At 39.2% G+C, this 22135-nt stretch overlaps 1 protein-coding gene across 2 annotated transcripts; it reads right to left on the bottom strand.

Annotated features, from left to right (window-relative positions):
- Nucleotides 1-3582: 3582 nt before the first annotated feature.
- Nucleotides 3583-19645, bottom strand: aqp9b (aquaporin 9b). 2 transcript variants are annotated; one of them, XR_004896867.1, is made up of 7 exons: nucleotides 19399-19645; nucleotides 18494-18620; nucleotides 14006-14143; nucleotides 13578-13696; nucleotides 11950-12167; nucleotides 5192-5551; nucleotides 3583-5133 (listed from the first exon to the last, which is right to left on the bottom strand). XR_004896867.1 is itself a non-coding variant. In XM_031314412.2 (6 exons), the coding sequence occupies exons 1-6, from the start codon at nucleotides 19498-19500 to the stop codon at nucleotides 5389-5391; spliced, it is 867 nt and encodes a 288-aa protein (XP_031170272.1). In that variant the 5' UTR covers nucleotides 19501-19645; the 3' UTR covers nucleotides 3583-5388. The 2 variants fall into 2 exon arrangements, 1 of the variants encoding a protein (XP_031170272.1); XM_031314412.2 differs by having other exon boundaries at nucleotides 3583-5551.
- Between the last annotated feature and the right edge of the window lie 2490 nt (nucleotides 19646-22135).

Genomic DNA, 22135 nt, shown 5'->3' with positions numbered 1-22135 from the left:
ACTGTAAAAAGTAGTTTAGAACTAGTGATAGAGAATCTTTGGCCTACATTTGTTACGTTACTTTCGGTTACCCGAGTGACACAGAACGTGACATAATTCTGTTTGTTCCGTAGAGTAAAAAAAAAACTCACCGTTTACTTTTATTTTCCACTGACAGGACACAAACCCAGGTCTCCTGAGTGAAAGCCCTGGATATACCATGCATATATTATATTAACTTATGGCGTTTTTCCATTACTTGGTACCTGCTCGACTCGCCTTGACTCTACTCGACTCGACTAGTTTTCCATTGCAGATTTTAATACCGCTCAGCGTGGCTGGTCGTCTTATATAGCGGCGCCGCAGTAAACTGCCGTGACCTAACGCGACACACACAAAGAACGTCGAAGGTGTGTTGTTGTTGCCACAGCCAGAAGACACATTTTGTTTCAAAAGAAGCTGGAGGCAGCAAAAAAAAACACAGCTGGCTAAACTATTTAAAAATGGCGGGTTTGTTCAGGACACCCCAGTCTGTCGCTTTCACGTCACCTTTTGGTATCGGTTTGGAACCTCGACTGAGGTGGTACTAAAAAAAGTACCTGTTAGCAGGTACCAGGTATTTTTTTTCGTAATGGAAAACCCAAAAAGGCGAGTAGAGTCGAGGCGAGTCGAGCAGGTACCATGTAATGGAAAAGCGCCATTACACTCACTTCGTCAGCTTACTTCCTGCTTTGCTCCGGTCATAACAATGTCCACTAGAGGGCGCCGTCTCTATAAATGTAAATTGGTCGTGATTGCTGCATTAAACGACTGATGGGGTCGTTTTTCGGGGAAGACAGTCTCAAATGTCCCATTGACACTAATCTCAGATTATTAGATTCATAACTCTGTTTAAATCGGTTTGTACCAATCAAAAGTTTCTGAGACTCAATATTTAAATACAGTCACTGACTGCATGTGGCGTCATTATTAACTCAGGCTGTTCCATTTAACAGCATGCTTATGAGTTCTTATATCAGCTTCTATGATAAAGGTAATATTTGTTATCCAGCGGCTTTAAATGCATATACACCAACAACATTTATTTTTTTAATCCAAAAGGGTTTTGAATTACTATATTTTTTGTAGATGTATTTATGAAATATGCCAGTAAATAACTGTCCCACATCAGATTAGTATACACACACACACGCACACGCACACGCACACGCACACGCACACACGCGCACACACACACACACACACACACACACACACACACACACACACACACACACACACACACACACACACACACACACACACAAACACATAGTGGCACTATCTTTGTGGGGACCTGTCATTGACATAATGCATTCCCTAGCCCCTTACCTTAACCTTAACTATCACAACCAAATGCCTAACCTTAACCCTAACCATAACCTAATTCTATCCATAATCCTACAACCAAGTCTTAACCCTCAAACAGCCCTTTAAAGTTGTGGGGTCCAGCATTTTGGCCCTACCAAGCTGTCCGGACCCACAAGTATACTGTATTCCTGGTTTTTGGACCCCACGAATATAGTTAAACAAGAACACACACACACACACACACACACACACACACACACACACACACACACACACACACACACACACACACACACACACACACACACACATAGTTTCTGCTCAGTGAGTGTCCTCTGTTTGCTACATTAAGCAAGAACAGAATAACATTTCAAACTGTAAACATGTTCTAGCCTCATTTCAGTCCAGCAGCAAAACAGTTAAAGTCAGTGTAGAGGAATCACATCTGTAGAGGAACAGTTTGGAAAAGCAAACATAATGAACCTTTCTTTTCCAAGTACTGTGTGTATATGTGTGTGTTTGATTCTGTGTATATGAACAAATATACACAAATACAACACTTTATCCAGTTCAGACAAAAAAATACTAATAGGCCACTATAAAGAATGAGAATGAATCAAGGCTGTTAAAAGGGTACAAAAACACAACTCTTTTTTAGATTAAGGACAAAAAAATTGAAGGAATAGTTTCATATGAGCCAAGGGGTCATGTACAGTAGCTAGTGTGGTCCATTATTATGTAAAGCTCTTATTACTGTATTCAAGTCAAAGAGAAGATGCACTCTGGGGAAGAGCTCTGAAACCATTGAACTGTAAAAACACACTCTTCATCCATTCTCAATGAAGTTATGTAAGCTTTTCTAGTTGTCTTCTTTTAAATTTTAATGTTTTTCGTCTGCACTCGTTTGATGATTGATGATCATATATTTACCTGGGTCATTGAGTGCTCTGTGTAAATGTGTGTGTTTAAGTGCTCTTGTACATCTATCTTTGTGACGACCAATTTTTTGTCCAATTTAGAGTGAGGACATTATTTGAGGGGAGGACATGTTGGCCAGCCCTCACCTCAAATGTCTGTTTGAGAGTAAGACATCAAACTAACATAATTTATAGGAGTGTAGCAATGGCCTTCGTGATATCTTTAACTAAATTTAAAATGAAAAACAAAAAGACAGTTGAAGATTTTTTCCTCCTTCTTATGCAAACAAATGTCTCAAACCAGTGTTTTCAATTTTCAGCATTTCTTAGTTTTTTGTATCTTCTTTCCAGATTTCAGTGTAAAATTAAATCAAAATCACAATTTGTACAATATGATTTTTTTTTTCTTTACAAGCTAAATCTTTTGGATTTCCAAAGTCCCACATTTTGACTTGGCTCCGTTCTATTCAAGTGTCCCAGTAAGTCATGAAAGTGTGACAGTGTGCAGCATGCACAATAACCAGGACCCTGAAACTGAAGCAGGTAAATTAAACTCAGCCATCATTAAAGGTCCTATGACATGCTGCTTTTTGGATGCTTTTATATAGGCCTATATGAGGCCTCCCCTCATACTGTATCTGAAGTCTCTTTCCCGAAATTCAGTCTTGGTGCAGAATTACAGCCACTAGAGCCAGTCCCATAATGAGCTTTCCTTAGTATGTGCCATTTCTGTGTCCGTAGCTTTAAATGCTATTGAGGAGGAGAGAGGGGGGGCAAGGTGGAGGGTGGGGGTGTGGCCTTGACCAACTGCCATGCTTTGCTTGTTTGCAAGCCATGATGTCTCTCTCTTTCTCATGGGCCGGCCAAATTCTCTGGGCGGGCAAAGCAGAGAAAGGGGTGGTAACCTTCCCCTTATGACCTCATAAGGGGCTGTGAAAAGGCCTATTTCTCTTATTGGATTATAACAATGCTGACTGAGAATATTTTCATGAAAGTAAAGAGCAAATGTCTTAACTTGATTGGATAACAATTCTCCCTACAAACACCTTAGGTTAACCCAATTATATTACACAGAAAGTCATTTTAAATTTCTGGCCTCGGACAAGCACACGTTATTAATTTTTAAGAAAATCAGGAGGAAACATTTTCAGTAAGAAAACATTTCTGGCTGTTTACAATAGTAGTGGTTATAATTCATTTTTAACCCTTTGTTTTCTAAATGCAACAGGTACCTTTTGGGAGGCATCATAGTTATGTATACATATCATCACATTTTTGTGTGTTTAATGTTTTCTTTAGTTTTTTTAAATCTACGTAACAAGTATGAACAAACAAATCATTTCAACAAACTTTATTCAACATTAAGATACACTCGACTGAATAAGAAAAATATCTGATTAAGAGAGATAAAGACAAATAATGTTAGGAAACTACCTTAAAAAAGCAAATAAGCAACAACAACAAAAACAGACAAAAATAGTTAAATGTTACTTCCTGACAGGCTGCCACTCAAGACCGAAGCACTGACATCAGTGTGTGACAGGGAGAGACAAAATACACCATTTCAGTGAACAGCTGAACATTTCAGTGACACCTTTAACTGTTTTTCAAACATGCATACTGTAATTATTCTGATTCAAACGTAGGCCACATACAGGGGTTGAAGTATAACGGGCACTCTACACAAGTGTTAAAATGGTCAGGACCAGATGATGCACTGCATGTTCAATCTCAGAAAAATCACTCTTTGATGTTTGTGCCTCTGACCCTTCTTCAATTTTTCACAAAAGTAAAAGAAATTCTCATTAACTCATTAAGTGATTTAAGTGATTGTCACATTGCCAAACAAGTATCGTGTGTTATAAAATGACATTTAGTGCAGTGCAATATAATCTCACAATTAGTGTATGTACAAATGAATGTTCAACTGACAGAACAATAACATCAGCATAGGTCTATGAGCATCCTTTTGTCTTCCAGGCTGAGTTACAAGTCATATTATTCTATAACATGGCCTGTTGACATTGGGTTTGTCTTTGCAAATTCACATTTCTGTGCTCACAGGATACATAGCATTATGAATCACAAAAACACAATTAATAAAGGACAGTCCATTTTACATTTCCAAGCAGTATTGTTCCTTTGTTATTGGAACCAAACCTAAACCACCCAAAATAAGTGCTTTATTACACATTTGACCTTAGCTCAGAAGAGTTTTTAATGTAGTTACAGTCAGTGTTTGCATATTGCCCCTGATACAGCATGTGCCCTGACACAATTCATCAAGGATTTCAGTGACATTTGCAAAAGCTTCAAAAGCATATGGCTTTTCAATATCAAGGGTGTGTGTATCGAGTAAATCTGTAATCCAGCAATATAACACAAGTCTGTGTGCTGCGAAATTATGAAGATGAGTGAAAAAGTAAGCAAAGCCAGTAAAATCATTTAAGGCTGGATTTCTATGTAAACCTTTTATAAAAACTAACGCTGTAAGCAAGATAAAGCAATCAATCACACTTGTTTTACACACATGCAAAGGATGAAGTCAAACAGAATAAGGAAGTCACTCCACCAAACACATCATTACTGTAAGACATTGGCTAAGAGTAATATATATTACTACATTTCCACATTAAATCAACTGTTTCCTCAATGACCCTGTTTGTTTGGTAGACAGTAGTAAAAATAAAAATGCTGTACATAAACTTGGCAAATATTTCCAACCACAGGAGAAGATCCCAGTTAGGAAATAGGATACTATAAAGTACTGCATAGCTACAATGCAGAGGAAACTCTCCATTATAGATTTCATGGAATTAAAGGAAAATCTTTATGTCTAAAGAGAATATGTTCATCAAGCAATTTTAATATTTTAGGCAGATAAAACCGAGAACCTATAAATAGACCAGTCTTTCTACCAAAAAAGACTTTAAAGGCTTCATAAAACGTGTGCATATTTTAGAAATTACTATGAAATTGTGTAGTCAGATACATGCTTTGTATTAAACATTAAATGTAAATTTTCTCAAAACTTGTATTGCATAAATGTATAAAACGGCTTCATCTAAATGAACATTTTTGCCTTCTGAGGGTGAAAAGTCAGCTGCATTGTTCCTTCGCTCTGCAACCCTTGTTCTAAATCTTAACTCATAGTTATCATTTCATACTTGTCCTGGACGTTGTTCTCCTCCTGTTTTTCAGGCTCGTGGTGGTGCAACTCAATGAACAGGAAGTAAACGCCCGCTCCTACTGCTCCGCCCACCATGGGCCCTGCCACAGGGATCCACCACCAGCAACCTCCAGCTCTGCAAAGATGACCCATAGACATTAATAACTATGACAAATACAATTTAACAACATTTTACTATTATTTACACAGCATCCAGCCTGAATTAAACCTTTCTTAAACTTTGCCATACTGGGGCACTTCACCAGTGATGTCAGTGCCTTGATGCAGAGGGCATCTGATACCGAAGAGCATCTTGGTATTTTTTATTTATTTTTTGGGCTTTTTTGCCTTTAATTGATAGGACAGCTGTGGACAGGACAGGAGGGAAAGAGAGGGGGGACGACATGTAGCAAAGGGCTGCAGATTGGGATTGAACCCGGGCCGCTGCAGTAAGGACGGAGCCTTGGTACATGGGGTGCACGCTCAACTAGGTGAGCTACCAAGGCGCCCCAAGGTGTCTTGGTATTTGGGGGACGGTCTGTGAGAAATGTGTGGAGGCAATCCCGGCCCAAATTTTTGTAGTATTTCGAGTACAGCCCCTTTAAAGGAATATTTTTACATTTTTACATTTTGGGTAATACACCTTTTTGCTTTTTTGTTGCGATTTAGATGAGAAGACTGATAAAACTCTCATGTCTACACAATAAATATAAGGCTAAGCCAGCTTCCAGTTAGCTTAGGTAAGCACAGACTGGACAGACTGTATATAGACCAGAGACCGAGGGAAACCCCTAGCCTGGCTGTCCAAAGCAGGTGCGTAGTCAGTAATGGGCCAGGGCGGTAATGGCCTGCCCACTTTACTCACTGGCCTATCCAGGCAAGTTTGATCAAAATACGTTTTGTTATGAAAAATATTTAAATGTACAGCGGGGAAAATAAGTATTGAACGCGTCAACATTTCTCCCAGTAAATATATTTCCGATGGGGCTATTGGAATTAAATTGTCACCAGATGTTAAGAAATCAAAACATGTATGTCCATGACAAAAGTTATGTGTAATAAAGTGGAATGATAATGGGAATAAATATTGAACACATGAAGAAAAAGGGGTGTAAAAATGCATGGGAAGCCAATAAACCAGCTGAAATCTGTCAGTATTTAGGAAGCAATCCTGTCCCCTATTAGTGCAAATTAATATCAGCTGGATTAGTCCTAATTGATGGCCTATAAAAGGATTCTCATTACCAAGGTGTCACTCAAGAAGCATTTCATGATGGGTAAAAGCAAAGAGCTGTCCCAAGACCTTCACAAACATATTGTAGAAAAACATATGGATGGCATTGGTTACAGACGAATATCTAAACTTCTGAAAGTTCCCGTGAGCGCTGTTGGGGCCATTATCCGGGAGTGGAAAGAACATCATTTCACCATTAACTGGCCACGACCAGGTGCTCCTCGCAAGATTTCTGACAGAGGAGTCCATAGAATATTTAGAAGAGTTGTCGAAGAACCAAGGACCATTCGCGGACATCTTCAGAAAGACTTGGAAGAAGCAGGTACAGTTGTTTCAAAGAAAACAATTAGTAATGCACTCAACCGCCATGGCCTCTATGCACGACACCACGCAAAACTACACTGCTCAAGAAAAGGCATGTGGAAGCTTGCTTAAAATTTGCTGCACAACATCTGGACAAGCCAATGACATACTGGGAGAATATAATCTGGTCAGATGAGACCAAAATTGAACTCTTTGGCTGTCATAGCATACACCATGTTTGGAGGAGAAATGGCACTGCACATCATCCTAAAAACACCATACCAACAGTGAAGTTTGGAGGTGGGAGCATCATGGTGTGGGGCTGTTTTTCAGCATCTGGCACTGGCAGACTTCATATAATTGAAGGAAGGATGAATGGAGAAATGTACCGTGACATTCTTGATAAGAATCTGCTGCCATCCACCAGGATGCTGAAGATGAAACGAGGGTGGACATTTCAGCAAGACAATGATCCCAAACACACAGCCAAGGAAACTCCCAATTGGTTTCAGAGAAAGAGAAAATTAAGCTGTTAGAATGGCCCAGTCAATCACTTGACTTGAATCCAATTGAAAACCTCTGGAAAGAAGAGGTTCATAGAAGATGCCCCCAGAACCTTTTTTTCCATTTGTGTGGAAGAATGGGCAAAAATCAAAGCTGAGCAATTTGTGCGACTAGTTTCTTCATACAGGAGGCATCTTGCAGCTGTCAAAGGCTTTTCTACCAAGTATTAAATAAATTTCAGCAAGTGTGTTGAATACTTTTTTCCCTGTGTCATTTAACTTTATTACACACAACTTAATTTATGGAGTTATTTGTTTTGATATCTTTGTATGTGTGGATTACTTGGGTTGTTACTGACAGCTGGTGAAAATGTCATGCCAATAGCCCCATCAGAAATATCTTTACTGAGAAATATGTTGACGTGTTCAATACTTACTTTCCCCGCTGTATGTAAAAAAATAGAAATAAATTTCACATATTGCTGACTAGTTGTTTGTGCTTAATGTGTCTTCTGATTAAAACGGAAGTGTTGAAACAAGTTGTAGGAAGCCTCTGGAACTTACTTTTTGGTCTCTCACAGTAACTTCCAGAAGTCTCTGCTCTTTGTGCTAAGCTAATCGGATGCTGTCCTTAGCTTTATGTTTACTGTATTGACATGAGGTTCTCATAATCTGATCATACTCTCTGCAATAAGCATATTTCCCAAAATGTTGACCTATTCTTTTACCTAATTACCTTGAATGGTAGATTTTGGCTGACATGAGGCATCCATGTTGGTTTGGTTTCAGACACTTGTACTGACCTTTAAACAGTCTATGGTGCTGACACATTATTATAATTTATTAAGCACCAGGTCAGATATATATCAGCGCTTTCACATAAATTATCCAATCATAATTACAACTTGGATGTAAAACTCGTAATTATGGTTACTCTTATATGAAATAATAAAAGACTATTGAGTTGCATTATGTGTAGGAAGTGTAGGCTCCAGTTTGACCCATACCAGACACTAAAGGTCAGGATACTTTGACCTCTGCTTCACTTTTAACCATTCTTTTTTTAATCTGTCTCTCGCAAATTCCTCAATTTTATAGAAATACTGCTGCAGTACTCTTTTGAATGAAATAATGTACACTGCCTTTCCTATCTGTATGTATCATCCTACCAGAGGCGAGTTATACTGTAGTACAGATTACTGTAGTAGATTACAGTAAAGTCTTAAGGAGCTCTGTGTGTTCGACCTACTGCATGTGTCCTCATTCTCACTCTGGCTGACCTCAGACAGAGCCAGAGGGAGATTAGAGTCCTGCTGATCAATGTGGCTGTTAGGAGCCAACAGTTCAGTTAACAGAGCTAATGCACCAGCATGAAAGTAAACAAGCATCTGATCGGGTCATCTCTCTTGTGTAGGCGTTCAGGAAATAGATGGGAGGCGGCTGGATTATAGACTTTAATCTATGGCCACAGCTAAGATGATAAGGCCAGGAGACAGTGGGTCACATTGACGCCATGTGGACATTATATGGAGCCAATTGCCGCCCTCTAATGGATCTGACTGCATTTGAAGCTGTTGTATTTATCTCATAAATGTAAAAGATTATGTCAGATTTAGAACACACTTTATGTATCAAATGAACCTGATAATACCAAGGGCTTATATGTGCATTAAAACAATCTTGCTTCATATCTATAAAGTTATATGAGCCATCTGGTGGTAGTTACAACTGCGGCATAGAGACAGAGAGAAACAGTATCTGTCCCATAGCAAGCCTTTAGACTGCCTTCAATCACTTTATGTTATGGTCAAATAAGGTAAAGCAAGAACTACTTTTTTTAAAACCCTCTAAGCTGTACCTTATCCAAGCTGTACTGCTTGTACCGAGTTTGATGGCCACATATTCTCCACTCTTAATGCATTTCAGCAGGGATATGCACAGACACTTTTGAGGGCAGGGGTTAAAAACAAAGGACCAGGGCAGGGCCAAGTGACAAACAGGGCACTGAGGGCAAAGACAAACAACATGTGTGAAAGAAAAGCTTTGATTTACTAGTTAAAAAGGTCAAATAAGGCAGTGAAGGCTATAGAAATAAGGCTTCAGAGACCCATCATCAAGCCAAAAAGGTTGCAATTTCTAAGGTTGTATGTCTGTGAAAGCCCCAGTATAGAGTTTGAGAGGCTACAGAGAACATCTGTTGAGCACCTCAAAGACATTCTGGTAAACCTTTCGTCATCTCTGCAGAAAACAGAACTATATGTTCTCAGCAAAGACAGCACTGACTTCATCTGGGGAAATTGGTGAAAAGAAAAACTTTGAGAAACTAAACGTGACCTGGGAAGATCTGGAAGCTCTGAGCCGACAGTATCTCATTGGCAGAGTTCATCAGTTAGTGAAAAAGCTCCTCTATGGAAAGGTGCCAGGGGTGGATGAGATCAATTCCTAAAAGGCAACCAGCTTTGGATGCCCTGTCAGTGTCACAGAGATTTTGGGAAAAATAGCCTCAGAGCGGGCACAAGAGTCCGTCCAACTGACAGAGTCACCGACCAACCAATGTTGTTATCCTTGGAGCCTGATAAAGACGACCACAGAAATGAGTTCCAACTTTCAAAGGTTCACATTACTACTACTTTGCCTCAGATAATTAATCATCTGAGGTCTAAGGGCATTTTACATTTCTTTTTAAATTCACATTTTAAGGGTATTTGCATATAACTGATCCCTGTGTGTTTCATACCAAAATATTCAGAACAAACTCAGCTTTCTGTAAAGCGAGGCCATAATTTGTTCCAGAGCAATGTGTAAAGAGATATTTTGGCCCTAAAGCTGAAAAGTTGGGGTTCGCTAATCTCTTGAGAAATCATACCTACACTCAATTGTTTTGGTGCTTGAAATGAGTTTACAAAAGTCTTGGGTTCACAAAAGTAGCTTAATATATTAATAAAATAGTTAATAAAAAATGAAATGGAATTTTGCATCATCGCTTTTTGAGTAGGACTGTTGTCAAACATCGTTTGGACTCGCCGGTGCGTCTTTTGTCCTCAGAGGGTTAAAGCATAAATCAAGATACTGGAAAATAGACTTGACTTCAGAGAGAACTTATGTCCACATCACAAAATAGTACAACCACATTTAGCCTTTGCTTATCCAGCCTATATGTGTTTGTAGATTTTGGAAATGTTCCAGGAGGTATCCTGTAGGAGCAAAGTATACAAAGTATGCTGTTGTGAGCCATTAAGTATACATGTAATGCAAAGGTGTCAAACTCATTTCAGTTCATGGGCCACATACAGCCTAATTTCATCTCAAGTGGGCCAAAACAGTAAAACCATTGCCATGATGATAGTGGAGCATACCAAGCACTGGATTCCCATTTACCTCTGTGAAGAAATAGAAACTTGTGTCCATGCTTCTCCTTTTTGACAAAGACATTTTCCACCGTTGGCTCCTGCAAAAACAGTAGCCTAGCTTACGCTTGACGGTGTTGTGTCCCATAGCATGAATAACGTAGGCCTATCCAACATAGGGCCTGCTACTCTTATTAGGACAACGCCACCCCCAGCTGACAAATAGGAATAGCACTGCATTTGATTGAAAAATTGAAATGAATGACTTCTTTGCAATTTTTAACACTTTGCAAAGTCATCCAATGGTCCTGATTGGACCCTTTGGCTGGTTCTGGCCTTAGGGCCGTATGTTTGACACAGCTGATGTAACATTCAGCTTTGTTTGCATTCTTGACAAAGTCCAAATTGAAAGTGAGTCAGAGATGCACCTTGTCCCCTCTCGTGTTTGCAACATGCAGACAGTATCTGAAATGTACATCTTGTGACATGGCTCCTTCACTGTGTGATGATGAAACGCTTTTTGTTTTATTAAATTGCGGTTGCACTTTACAGTGGTTGAAGTGATCAAGCATATCCGGATGTCTCTCAGTAAAATATGACACTTAAATTATACTGTATATAAAACTAAATAACTTAAATAACTGGTTAAATACATTTATATCAGTAAGTATACATAATAGAGATAGAGAATAAAAGGAACAAAAGAGAGAATGAGGATCATATAATTGTGCCACTTCAGTAATGAAGCAATGAATATTTCATATTTATGTGCATGGAATCTCTCCCTGTTCACTCAAATCCCAGAGCCCTTTTTCAAAATGCAGGAAATCCACGAATGGTCTTTAAAATATTAATTCATATTGTCAAGAGAGCAGAGATGGAGCAGCCACTTGGTTAAACACAAAGTTTCTTACATAACACATCTACTACGTCTCAGGCACTGGTGAGAGTGAGAGCATCAGTAAATAATGGACTTCTAGTTCTCTCAGGCAGGCGACAAAACTGTCTTCCATCTTTCTGAAAATAATCCCAACATAGCCCTGGATATTAGAAACTTTTAAACTCTCTCCTTCATGTTTGCATTTTTCAAATATTGTACTTTATGGGTGATGACAGGCACCTTTTGTTTCTTTATCAGTAAAATTACCTGAATACGTCCATCCCCCACCCGGCCACAGCCGTGAAGAACCGTGGGCCAAGGTCTCGTGCCGGGTTGATTGGATAGCCGCAGTTCAGACCCATAGACACTCCGATGGCCATGATGATCAGGCCGATGCACAGAGGCTCCATGCCTTTTGGAGCACCAATATTCTTCCTGTCTGTGATGGCCAGGATACACAGGATCAGCGCAGCAGTTGCAATTACCTTAAAAACAAAAGCATCAGTCAATTAGTATTAATATTAACAAAATTCAAGACTACATACAGTTCTTTGATAAAAATAAAAGAGCATATTACTCTTTATGTTGTTTTTGAGTTACTTCGTCTGCTGTGGTGACGTCTGTCCTATGTGATTTTGTCTAAGCTTATTATGGGGCTTCCCCTTTCCTGTCTGTCTAAGGCAGCTTTACTACACAGCTCCATATGGCTGTATATTTCACATTATAAACAAATTATCAAAATATATATATATATATTGTCTAATTTTACTGATTTGACCATTTAAAGACAAACGGTCTTTATTCCAAATGCCCATTACCAAATATAACCATTTATTTGCTGTTACTCTCAAATGCATTGACAGGTCTAGTCATATCTCTACATAACAACTGAAAGTGAATTATAAAGTGTCTGATGGTGTAGCTGCTTTCTTAACATCAGTAATGAATTGTAAACGTTGGGGTAAATCATGATTTTATTTAGAAATATAACGGGTTAAAGGCATACTATGCAGGGATTGTCGCTAAAGTCAGCCCCTCATCCCCTGGCTCAACGACACCAGAAGCACACGTCCCCTGATGGTTGCCAGAGCACAGCCCAGTGTACCATCTGCAGCATCACATACGGCAGCGAAAGTGAAAGCCAAACTCAGATTCACTCTCATTTTGGAATGAGCTTTGTCCACTTGCCGTTTGGCCTCCCTACATTTGTGTTTTTTTGGCGTCCAGAAACATCCCGAACACAGCAACATAAGAAGAAAATAATAAAATACAGGCAGAGGGCAGGGGCTCTGCAGAAACAGACACACACTTCTAGTGGGTCAAAATTGATGATTGAGAGGGATTACTTTTGTATTAGTCTATATATTGTTTTTAGGAAATTCCTGCATAGTTTACCTTTAAGACACACAATACTAAGTTTTCATCTAAAACACAATCTCTTATGAATGTGAATGTACCTAAAATGTGTATGATCAAAAAAATTTTTAATGTCTTAATGTCTTAATGTCTTCACAAATACATAAACAACCATGTGCATCTCGCCTACACATCCAGAACAGATGCTAGTTATTCTCAGCATCGGAGCAGAATTGTTCATACATCAGCAAACAACTCTCATGTCTATTTATGCTTACTATCATCCATGACTGCACTAAATGCACTGCATGCTCACATGCATCTCTGCATGCTCTAGTGGCTTCCATATACACAGAATCATGTTGGAAAATCCCACTGACATCAATAATTCCATATAAAAAGGGGGCAAACGGCCTCCAAAGCTTTTACTTACATGTTATCAGGCAGTTTGTATAAACTGGTTAAAGTATTATTATCCATGTGTATATCATAGTATATTTTTCAAGGTAAATTACTTGCAAGTTAGTCTTAAGCCCCACCTGATCAACAAACCCATTTAGGACTGAGAGATGTTTTGCAGGATAGGATGCAAATATGTTGGCTGTAGCATTTGCACCAGTAACAGCAAATTCTCCATTGGTATATTCCATCAAAGCATCTGCGGAAAAGAAAATACAACAAAGATAATCAATGGTTTATACAAGTATCACTAACAAGCTAATAAATCAGACATAAAAACAGTATCCAGATCAAATAGGGAAGACTCTTTGCAGAGGCATATTTGTTTTTAACAAATACAGGGGGTTCTCTCATGAAGCAGGATTAGTAAATTAGCCAGATAATCTCACTTCAGTCAATGTTTCAGACTTGATGGGGTTCTAGGTTTCCTTTGAAAGGTTATCTAGATAACCTAGTAATCCTTTCTGAGACAGTTTTCTGGTAGTGACATTTACACATTTACACCCACCATAATACAACCCATAGACAGCACAGGATCCAGCAAAAGCCCCCAGGAATTGTGCCACCACATACACAGGAAACTTCTTCAGAGGAAGCTTCCCCAGGATTACCATGGCCAGAGAGACTGCAGGGTTCACGTGGGCTCCTGGAACAATGCAACAAAAAAGATCAGCAACATCTAGTATCAACAACAACTAATGGAAGCAATAACTCCTCCAAACCATACAATGATATAGGTTGTTATAAAATGTCAGAAAATGGTGAAAAAAGCTCATCACAACTTCCTAAAGCCCTGTCTGACCAACAGTTCCACAGTTTTTTTTTTTATCACATAAGACAAAGAAAAGCAGAGAATTGTCACATTTGAGAAGTTGGATTTAGAAAATGTTCCTTATTTTTGCTTGATAAATGATTTATAGGAGTACTCCAACAATTTAACATTGGACTGCTATAACACTGTTGGACTCACAGTGGATAACAATCAAGTCTGCAAAATCCAGAGATCTTTTCCACATATCTTTCTTTCTTCCTTGTTCAGATGTGTTATGCTGAAGCCGAGCCGCTAGACTCAAGCAGAGATGAGGAGCGGACGACAGAGGTTTTGTAGGCTCACCTCTTTCTAATTCCTCATTTTCAAAGTTGTAGGCTAGTCTTAAGGCTCTGACACACCAACCCGACGGCTGACCGTCGGCAGAAAAAGCAGTCAGACTGATCATTCGGCTCCTGTCGGTCCAAAAAGTGCCTCGGAACACACCAAAGCGACGCCGACTTGAGTGTACGTTCTGCGCGTGCGCAAGACGTAATACGTCTCCATAACAGCAGACGGCGCTAATCTGTATTATCGCCCAAAAAATGAAAATCGAGATGACGAACGCGTCACATGGGTCTGGCTCTGGCTTCTTTTTCAAAGCTGACCATAATAGCAGCTCGTTCGGAATACAATATAGTATTTTACGAAAATAGTTCACCGAAACGTGTTTCTGAAAACATTTTAAGCGAGAAAAAGGCCATACAGTTGCTAAATCTGTCTGTTTTTTTGATCGACAAAGGACAGTTTTAAAGATTTTGCAAGGCGTTCGTCACGCTCTTCCTGCTCGTCATTTCCAGTAAGTGTTTTAATATAAGTGCACTGATTCGCTAGTCAAGGGCTAGCACTTCACCAATCAGATTGGTCATTGAGTCTGACTACCCACTGGCCGATTCAACAAGTCAAATTAAAGCCGACCACTCCTCCGACTGACGATGGCACGGAACACACCAAACAGACTCGAGTCACCAACCTCGCCAGAGTGTCCAACGGCCGATAATCGGGTTGGTGTGTCAGCGCCTTTAAGCCTCAACGTCGCTAACTTGCAACCGACACTGAATTTAATTAAATCGTGACATCACTTGTTCACACATGCAGTAGTACTCCCCAAGAATTTAATGTGTAAAATTGATGTTCTTCTTTTAATAATAATTGATTATCAAAATAGCTGCCAATTATTTTTCTGTCGATTGATTAATTCACTAATCATTTCAGCTCTAAATCAAATGTCAAACATTTGTGGCCAAGCATTTTAAAAGTCTCTTGTGTCTTCTCTTACGAGATAAAGTAAGCTAAGTTCAGTGGATTGAAACACAGGCTGTCTGATTTAGTGCCTGTGTTCAAACCCTCTAGAGCTCATTCTTTCAAAACTTGCAGGATATCTTCAAACAAAGAGCATTGGGTTTGTGTGTCACCATAGTCGGTTTTACTATATTCTACATTGTCTTTAAGAGGTCGTGTTTGAACACATTCCAGCCAAATGTTACTGGGCTGTGATGACAGTGTGGGGTCATTTATTTAACACTCTGGGATCTTGGCTTTGACCTCTCTGTGGTAACACCACTGGGGGTATCAGCCATGCGCCCATTGTTAATCTCCCCATCCTGTTCACAAACACTGACTAAGACAACCAGCCAGACCGGCCTGTCTGAATTGCATCTGACATAATCTGCCTGAATCTGCTTAAGGCACACGTAGACTGCAGGTCATTAGAGTGACCATGATGTGTCACACTTACGGTACACTGTCATCTAAAATCTGTGACTACAAAGTGAAAACAATTGTGTTTTCTTCTCCTATGGGGCCGCCCTGCCAGGGAAGCCTAGTAAGCCAAGCTTGTCACACCTGACCCCCTCCTCTCCAGAGACCCATGCCCCAGTAAAGCTCATTAGTCCAATACCTATGATCATCTTCAGAGATGTCGTTGGACAGAAGCTTCCCACTGTGCTGTGGACCCCGGGGCTGAATGGCCCAGTCATGCAGCAAAAGCTCTCCATATATTAACCTCCTTGTCCTCAGGCTTTTCTGCTATTCCTCTGAAGCTACAACTCTTCTCATTAAACATGTAGCACAAGTAACACTGTAACACTATCAGAACGACCAACAACAACAGCCATCCTAAATGAGATAGAGATGAAAAGCCTGTTTCACTCTGCTTTTTCCTCTCTCTCTCTCTCTCTCTCTCTCTCTCTCTCTCTCTCTCTCTCTCTCTCTCTCTCTCTATTCTCACTGATTAATTTTAAATCTCTCTAAATACACAAAATATATTAGTTCCCCCAAATCACTGATGGACTAAACATATGGCACAGAAGACTTTTTGTCATACCAAAACTGTTTAGTTACAAAGTTTGTATGGCATGGACTTTTTAAGGTTTTAAAGTGCATATACAGGTATTTGCTTTCTTGCAGAGATTTAGATGAGAAGATTGAATCCACTCTCTTGCTGTAAATATGTAGCTTGGGCCAGGAGCTGGTTAGTTTAGCTTAGTACAAAGACTGGAAACAGGGAGAATCGGCTTGCCTGTCTCTGTCCAAAGGTAACAAAATCCACCTACCAGCACCTCTGAAGCTCACTAACTAACAAGTTAGATCTTGTTTTTTAATCCTTACAAAAACCAAAAGTGCAAAAATTACTCTAAACCTCTCTTGGTGGTAATAAATGAATGAGCGTTAGAGGTGCTGGTAGGTGTAGCTGTTTCCCCCTGTTTCAGTCTTTATGCTAAGCTAAACTAAATGTCAACTGGCTGTAACTTAAAGGTCCGATATATAATATATTTACTGTATTAAATCAAAAAATTATCACAATGTGTCATGAGATAGGCTATTAAGGAAACATACTAAGTTGAAATACTATCTTCTCTGACAACAATGCTATTGAATTGTTGAAGCGGGACACAGCTTACATACTCTATGGTCGCTCTGCAATGTATGGTATGTTATGGAATATTATTGTGGCTAACATTACCATTGCCAGCTTCACAGTTATATGTTGGACAGTAAGATGATTCCCACTTTGTTACAAACTGACATGCAACCATAATGTGTAATGTACAGTGTATAAACAAGCTGCTTTTAGTAACTTATTTTGTAGATCATGCAACAACATCTACACATAAACTTAGAAAGTTATAATCATGTGGAAGAAAGGTTATATTTTTATTTCATTTTTTATAAATAACAGGGTCTGGAAAGTAGTAGAACTGAAAATCTCCCCCTGCCCAAATACTTCCCCTGCTTCTATTCAGCGTAGACGACAAACTGTGACTATGACCTGGGTACAGACGGCCGCGAGGTCGCCATCTTTTAGCGATTGTTACAGTAATTTAAAGCTAAAATGTCAAACTATCTATCTATTTATCTGTCTAACTCTATGAAGCCTGCTCAACGCAACCTTCGACATAATGGATCCCTTCATTGCTGATAAATGCACACTCACCATTTTGGCTCAGCAAGCCCATGAGAAGCACTGTGACATTTAACTATTCTTTCCTGTCCCTATCATTGCTGGCAAAGCACAGAGGCCTCTTCTTGCTGTAATCCTGGAAGAATGTATCCAATGTCCCATTTGTACATTAAGACACAATATCTCCAGAACTTAAGCACACTGACACTACACTGAAAATCAGCCCATTAGAGACCGTAATTACAACATAGTCTAATCTCCAGAAAAACACACTCCATTAGTTTCAGTAATTCTTGCCTTCTAGACAAGAAAAGTGGTTACTATATGTTGAACGCTTTCCATTATGTAACGCTGCAAGTCCATAATAAAGGTCTACACTGGTCTTCATAGGCCATTACTTTATCTAGATCAGTAGGCAATGTTCTCAATCTTTGTTGTACTGTAAGAGCAAAGAGACAGCCAGACATCCACGACCAAAGATCGCATCTCCACCACAGACAAACACTGAGTGACGACCTTTGTTACCAGCCTGAGTTTGTGGCTTTTTACAGGCCCAAATATCAAATACTTATGATTTCCTTGTTTTTCTTTCACTGAGAACCTGGCAATGCCTTGGAAACTGGAATTTTTTGTTTTTATAATTTTCTGACATTTTAGTGTCCGATTAATCTGCAGAATAATTGATAATGGAAATAATCATTAGTTGCAAGAGTTAAGAAAGTTAATGATTTAATATTGTAATGAATGTGAGCTGTGTGTCCATACAACATGTGGGCAACTTTTACCTGACACTCCCCCTGCAATGTAGACAGCCATCATGACTCCCAGAGTGAAACCAACATGGATTGTTAAGGGCTCCCCGAGAGCCCCTTTACTCAGCACCGTCTGGGCCACTGAACCACATCCAAAGAGCTGGGACACAGACAAGAACAAAAACACAAAGGGTGGAGGTAGAGAGACTCATTGTTTTTAATTATTCCAATTATACCCGCCATTAACACTAGCCCTCTTGTCCACCAACAGCCTCCGACTGCCACAGACAATTTGTCCTACTTGGAGCCTGGAAATAAAATAATGAATCCCCCACTTACTAGGTAAAATGCAGAAGTAATTCAGACCACAAAAAAAGTGTTGGGAAAGCTGCATCACTCCTCTGATGTGGCATCACATGCATTAAAGTGGACTCAGTGGGGTGACAGGTGGAGGCAAGGGCAGTCCAGATTAGGAGCACATAATAACTGAAAAGCAGGCAGCTCTTTTAAGGAACGCTCAGGAAACAGAAAAAACAATGATACAACTCTGTACTGCAAAGTGAGCTGATCATTTGCCATAATCAATTTAATCCCATGTTTTTTTCTCCCATAACCTCATAACTGAGAGACAATGACTTATTACAGTTATAATGATTCATATTTTATGTTACATTGCACTTCTAGAGAAGTTGTGAGGAAGAAAAACAGTCCCACATCAGTCACATCTTGTTATGATTGTCAGGAGCAAATTACAGCTGTAGCACATCAAAGAGAAGTCTGTTATTCCCAGAATATACTATCTATTAATAGAGACAGAGAATATGAGAGACAGCAGTCAGAGACCCTGGAGACCCAGTTTGACACCTTATTAGCATACTGGTTCAAAGCTTTAAAGCGGCTGTTTAAGCTGGATGACAGGTGCAGAGGGAGGTACTCACTATCAGGACAAATATCCCTAGAAATTCCGCCAGGAACTCCTTAAAGATGTCCCGCCTCAGGCCAAATCTCTCCTTCATCTTCCTCTTACTCTCATTTTCCATTTTTTTCTGCGGCGCCTTGATGTCTTCCTCCGACCAGAACAAACAGCTAACAACTACGAGGGAGTGTGTGTGATTGTCGGTGCAGGTTGCCGCCTCCCACTCCGTGCGCTCGGGCAGTGCAGGCTGACAGACACGTTAAGCTTTCTGCATCTATTTCCCTTTATAACCACAAGGGGTCTACTTTTTATTAGAAATATAGACTGCAGGCATCCAGGCCTAACAGTTGCTGAAAGTAGCCTATTTGTTTGCATTTAGTTTGTATTCATATAGGCCTACAGAACGTTTTTTGAGATGCACAAAATAACAGTTTATAATCTTATAATAGGCCTATATTTCTAATAGGCCTAAATATAAGATTTAAAAATGCCATTATCGCGCAATGAATTGGAAAATTCATAAATAACAGGCTGCTTCACTTTGAGAGATAAAATAAAAAAACATAGGCCTACTCGTCCGGAAGGATATTTAGTAAATTACTAAACTTACAGTCATGTTTGATGGCTCTAAAGTGTAACCATTATCACCAACAGTTATATTGTCTTTAGAATTGCAAACCAATAGTCACTTTTGTAATCACACAATTTGGTTCTAAATGTTAAGTCTATAGCTGCTAGAGCTTCCCTTTATTATTGACACAATGCAGTGAAATATATATTTTATTATAGTATATATATATATACATATATACATAGTATATTTTTTCATTGGCCATTTAGAATTTCAACAAACAATTTAGGATGATGAAGACGTTTTTAAATCTAAACTTGAGGTCAATGAAATTTTTTTAGAACGACTGTCTTTGTATTTTTTTTAACAGATCTTCATGTGAATAATATTAAACTTAATGAATTACAGATAATTGAGCCCCATACTGTTTTCAATATGCACATATGATTGTCTCAATTCAAATTATAACTTTAAGCTATTTGTTAGTTTTAGCTGATAATACATTTATAAATTAGAAATTATGCATAGTTGCCTCATTTTGGCATTTAAAACATTTCAATTAAAATACGAACAATTCGCCTGCATTAATCGGCCGGCATGAAAGTCCCACGATCATTTTTAAATAATGATGGTAAAATGTATTGCTGAATGCCAACAGAAAAACTATTTTGCCAGAGTGATGTAGGCTATAGAAAATACATAGATGTATATTTTAGACTTATTGTGAGGGAGTGCCAGTTTTCACACGCTTTGTCTGCCATGAGGCTATTGTTCCACCCGGAGAGTTATTACTATTATATTTATAGGTTACAACACATAACCAAGTGTGGCCTAAAGGCTATATGTGAGAAAATCTGAAAGATAACAACTGCGCTATAGGCTACTTTACAAGACGTCCTTAACATGACATCCTATCTGCGTAAATTGGATCTGTTGTTTAGATATCTAATCTCTTTATAGAATTTTTGTTGATAAAAAACAAATTTTAACGAAATTCCAACTGTTTTAAAAAACTTCACATTCACGGAATCCTCTTACTTTTCATATTATTGTATGAATTGTTTAAATCTTATCGGGAAATAGACTTCTCAGAGCTCGTTTTATTTTTGGCACTTTTTCTTTTAGTCAAATCAGAAAGTTTGCAAAGTTTTAACACTCACCTTTCTCCATGCAGCTACTGTGGTTCCACGTATCAGTCATATTGATCTTGTCTGCTCCTTCCTTGTTGTTAAAATTAACATCCCATTTATCTTATCAAACCGCTCTTTGTAAATAGCCTACTGTTAAAACTTTAAATATGTGAGTGTGACTCTGAATTGTCCGAGGCCCGCTCCATCCAACAGAGGGAGCTCCATGAATACATTTGAACTGCCGGCTCTAAAGTTGTCTCCTCCGGTATGTCTTATCTTCCGTTCACTGTGCTTTGTAAAAAGGTGAGGCGACAGGCTGAGGATGGGATGTTTTGAATGCATTAATCAATGTCACCGTTTCAGGCACGTCCTCTTTGATGTGAAACAGACACTTTGAGAGTGTCGCCCATGCTGTGAAAAAAGGGTTATGTGCTGATGGAGAAACAGCATCCTCCGGGGATTTGCAAACGATTGGCCTTGCATCTGTCTCCACACTCCTTTGTCCTGTCAAGAGGCTTAGATTATGAAATGTAAAATTTAAAGGCCCTTCCGCTGCTTGGGGAATACTCCTGAGCATGTTTTAAAACTTTTGTTATTTCACTGAGCACTCTTTCTCTCTGGATTCAACTTGAATCCACAGTCTAAACCACACACAAACTTCTGATTTGCCTTCTCACTGTTACCTGTGGCTTCATGAATGTGCGAGGAAATGCAGATGTTGTGGATGTGTTAATACATGCGTGGATTTGCTTTAATTCCTTTAGTTTTCGGAGACAGGCTCGCTCACAGCTAATTGGTGGATGTTTATTGGGAGGTTTAAAGGAGGCGCTGAAAAGGAATTATCACCTGCAGGACAAATATCTGCCAACAACACCCCGGCAAGTAGCAGCAATCCCTCTAGTCCACATTTACATAACATCTTCGGCCGTGGGGCGGTTGTGTTAGGCAAATAAAGACCACAGGGTGATAGTGAGCCAAAGAAAGTAGTTTGACACCTTTATGTCACATAGGAAATGTTTAATGATGGTGTAAGAATGTGTAAAGAAAGGGAAATACTA

This window comes from Sander lucioperca, chromosome 3 (assembly GCF_008315115.2).
Source record: "Sander lucioperca isolate FBNREF2018 chromosome 3, SLUC_FBN_1.2, whole genome shotgun sequence".
NCBI classification, from domain to species: Eukaryota; Metazoa; Chordata; class Actinopteri; order Perciformes; family Percidae; genus Sander; species Sander lucioperca.
Note: the sequence above shows the minus strand (reverse complement) of the source record. Positions and strands in the feature narration are given on the sequence as shown.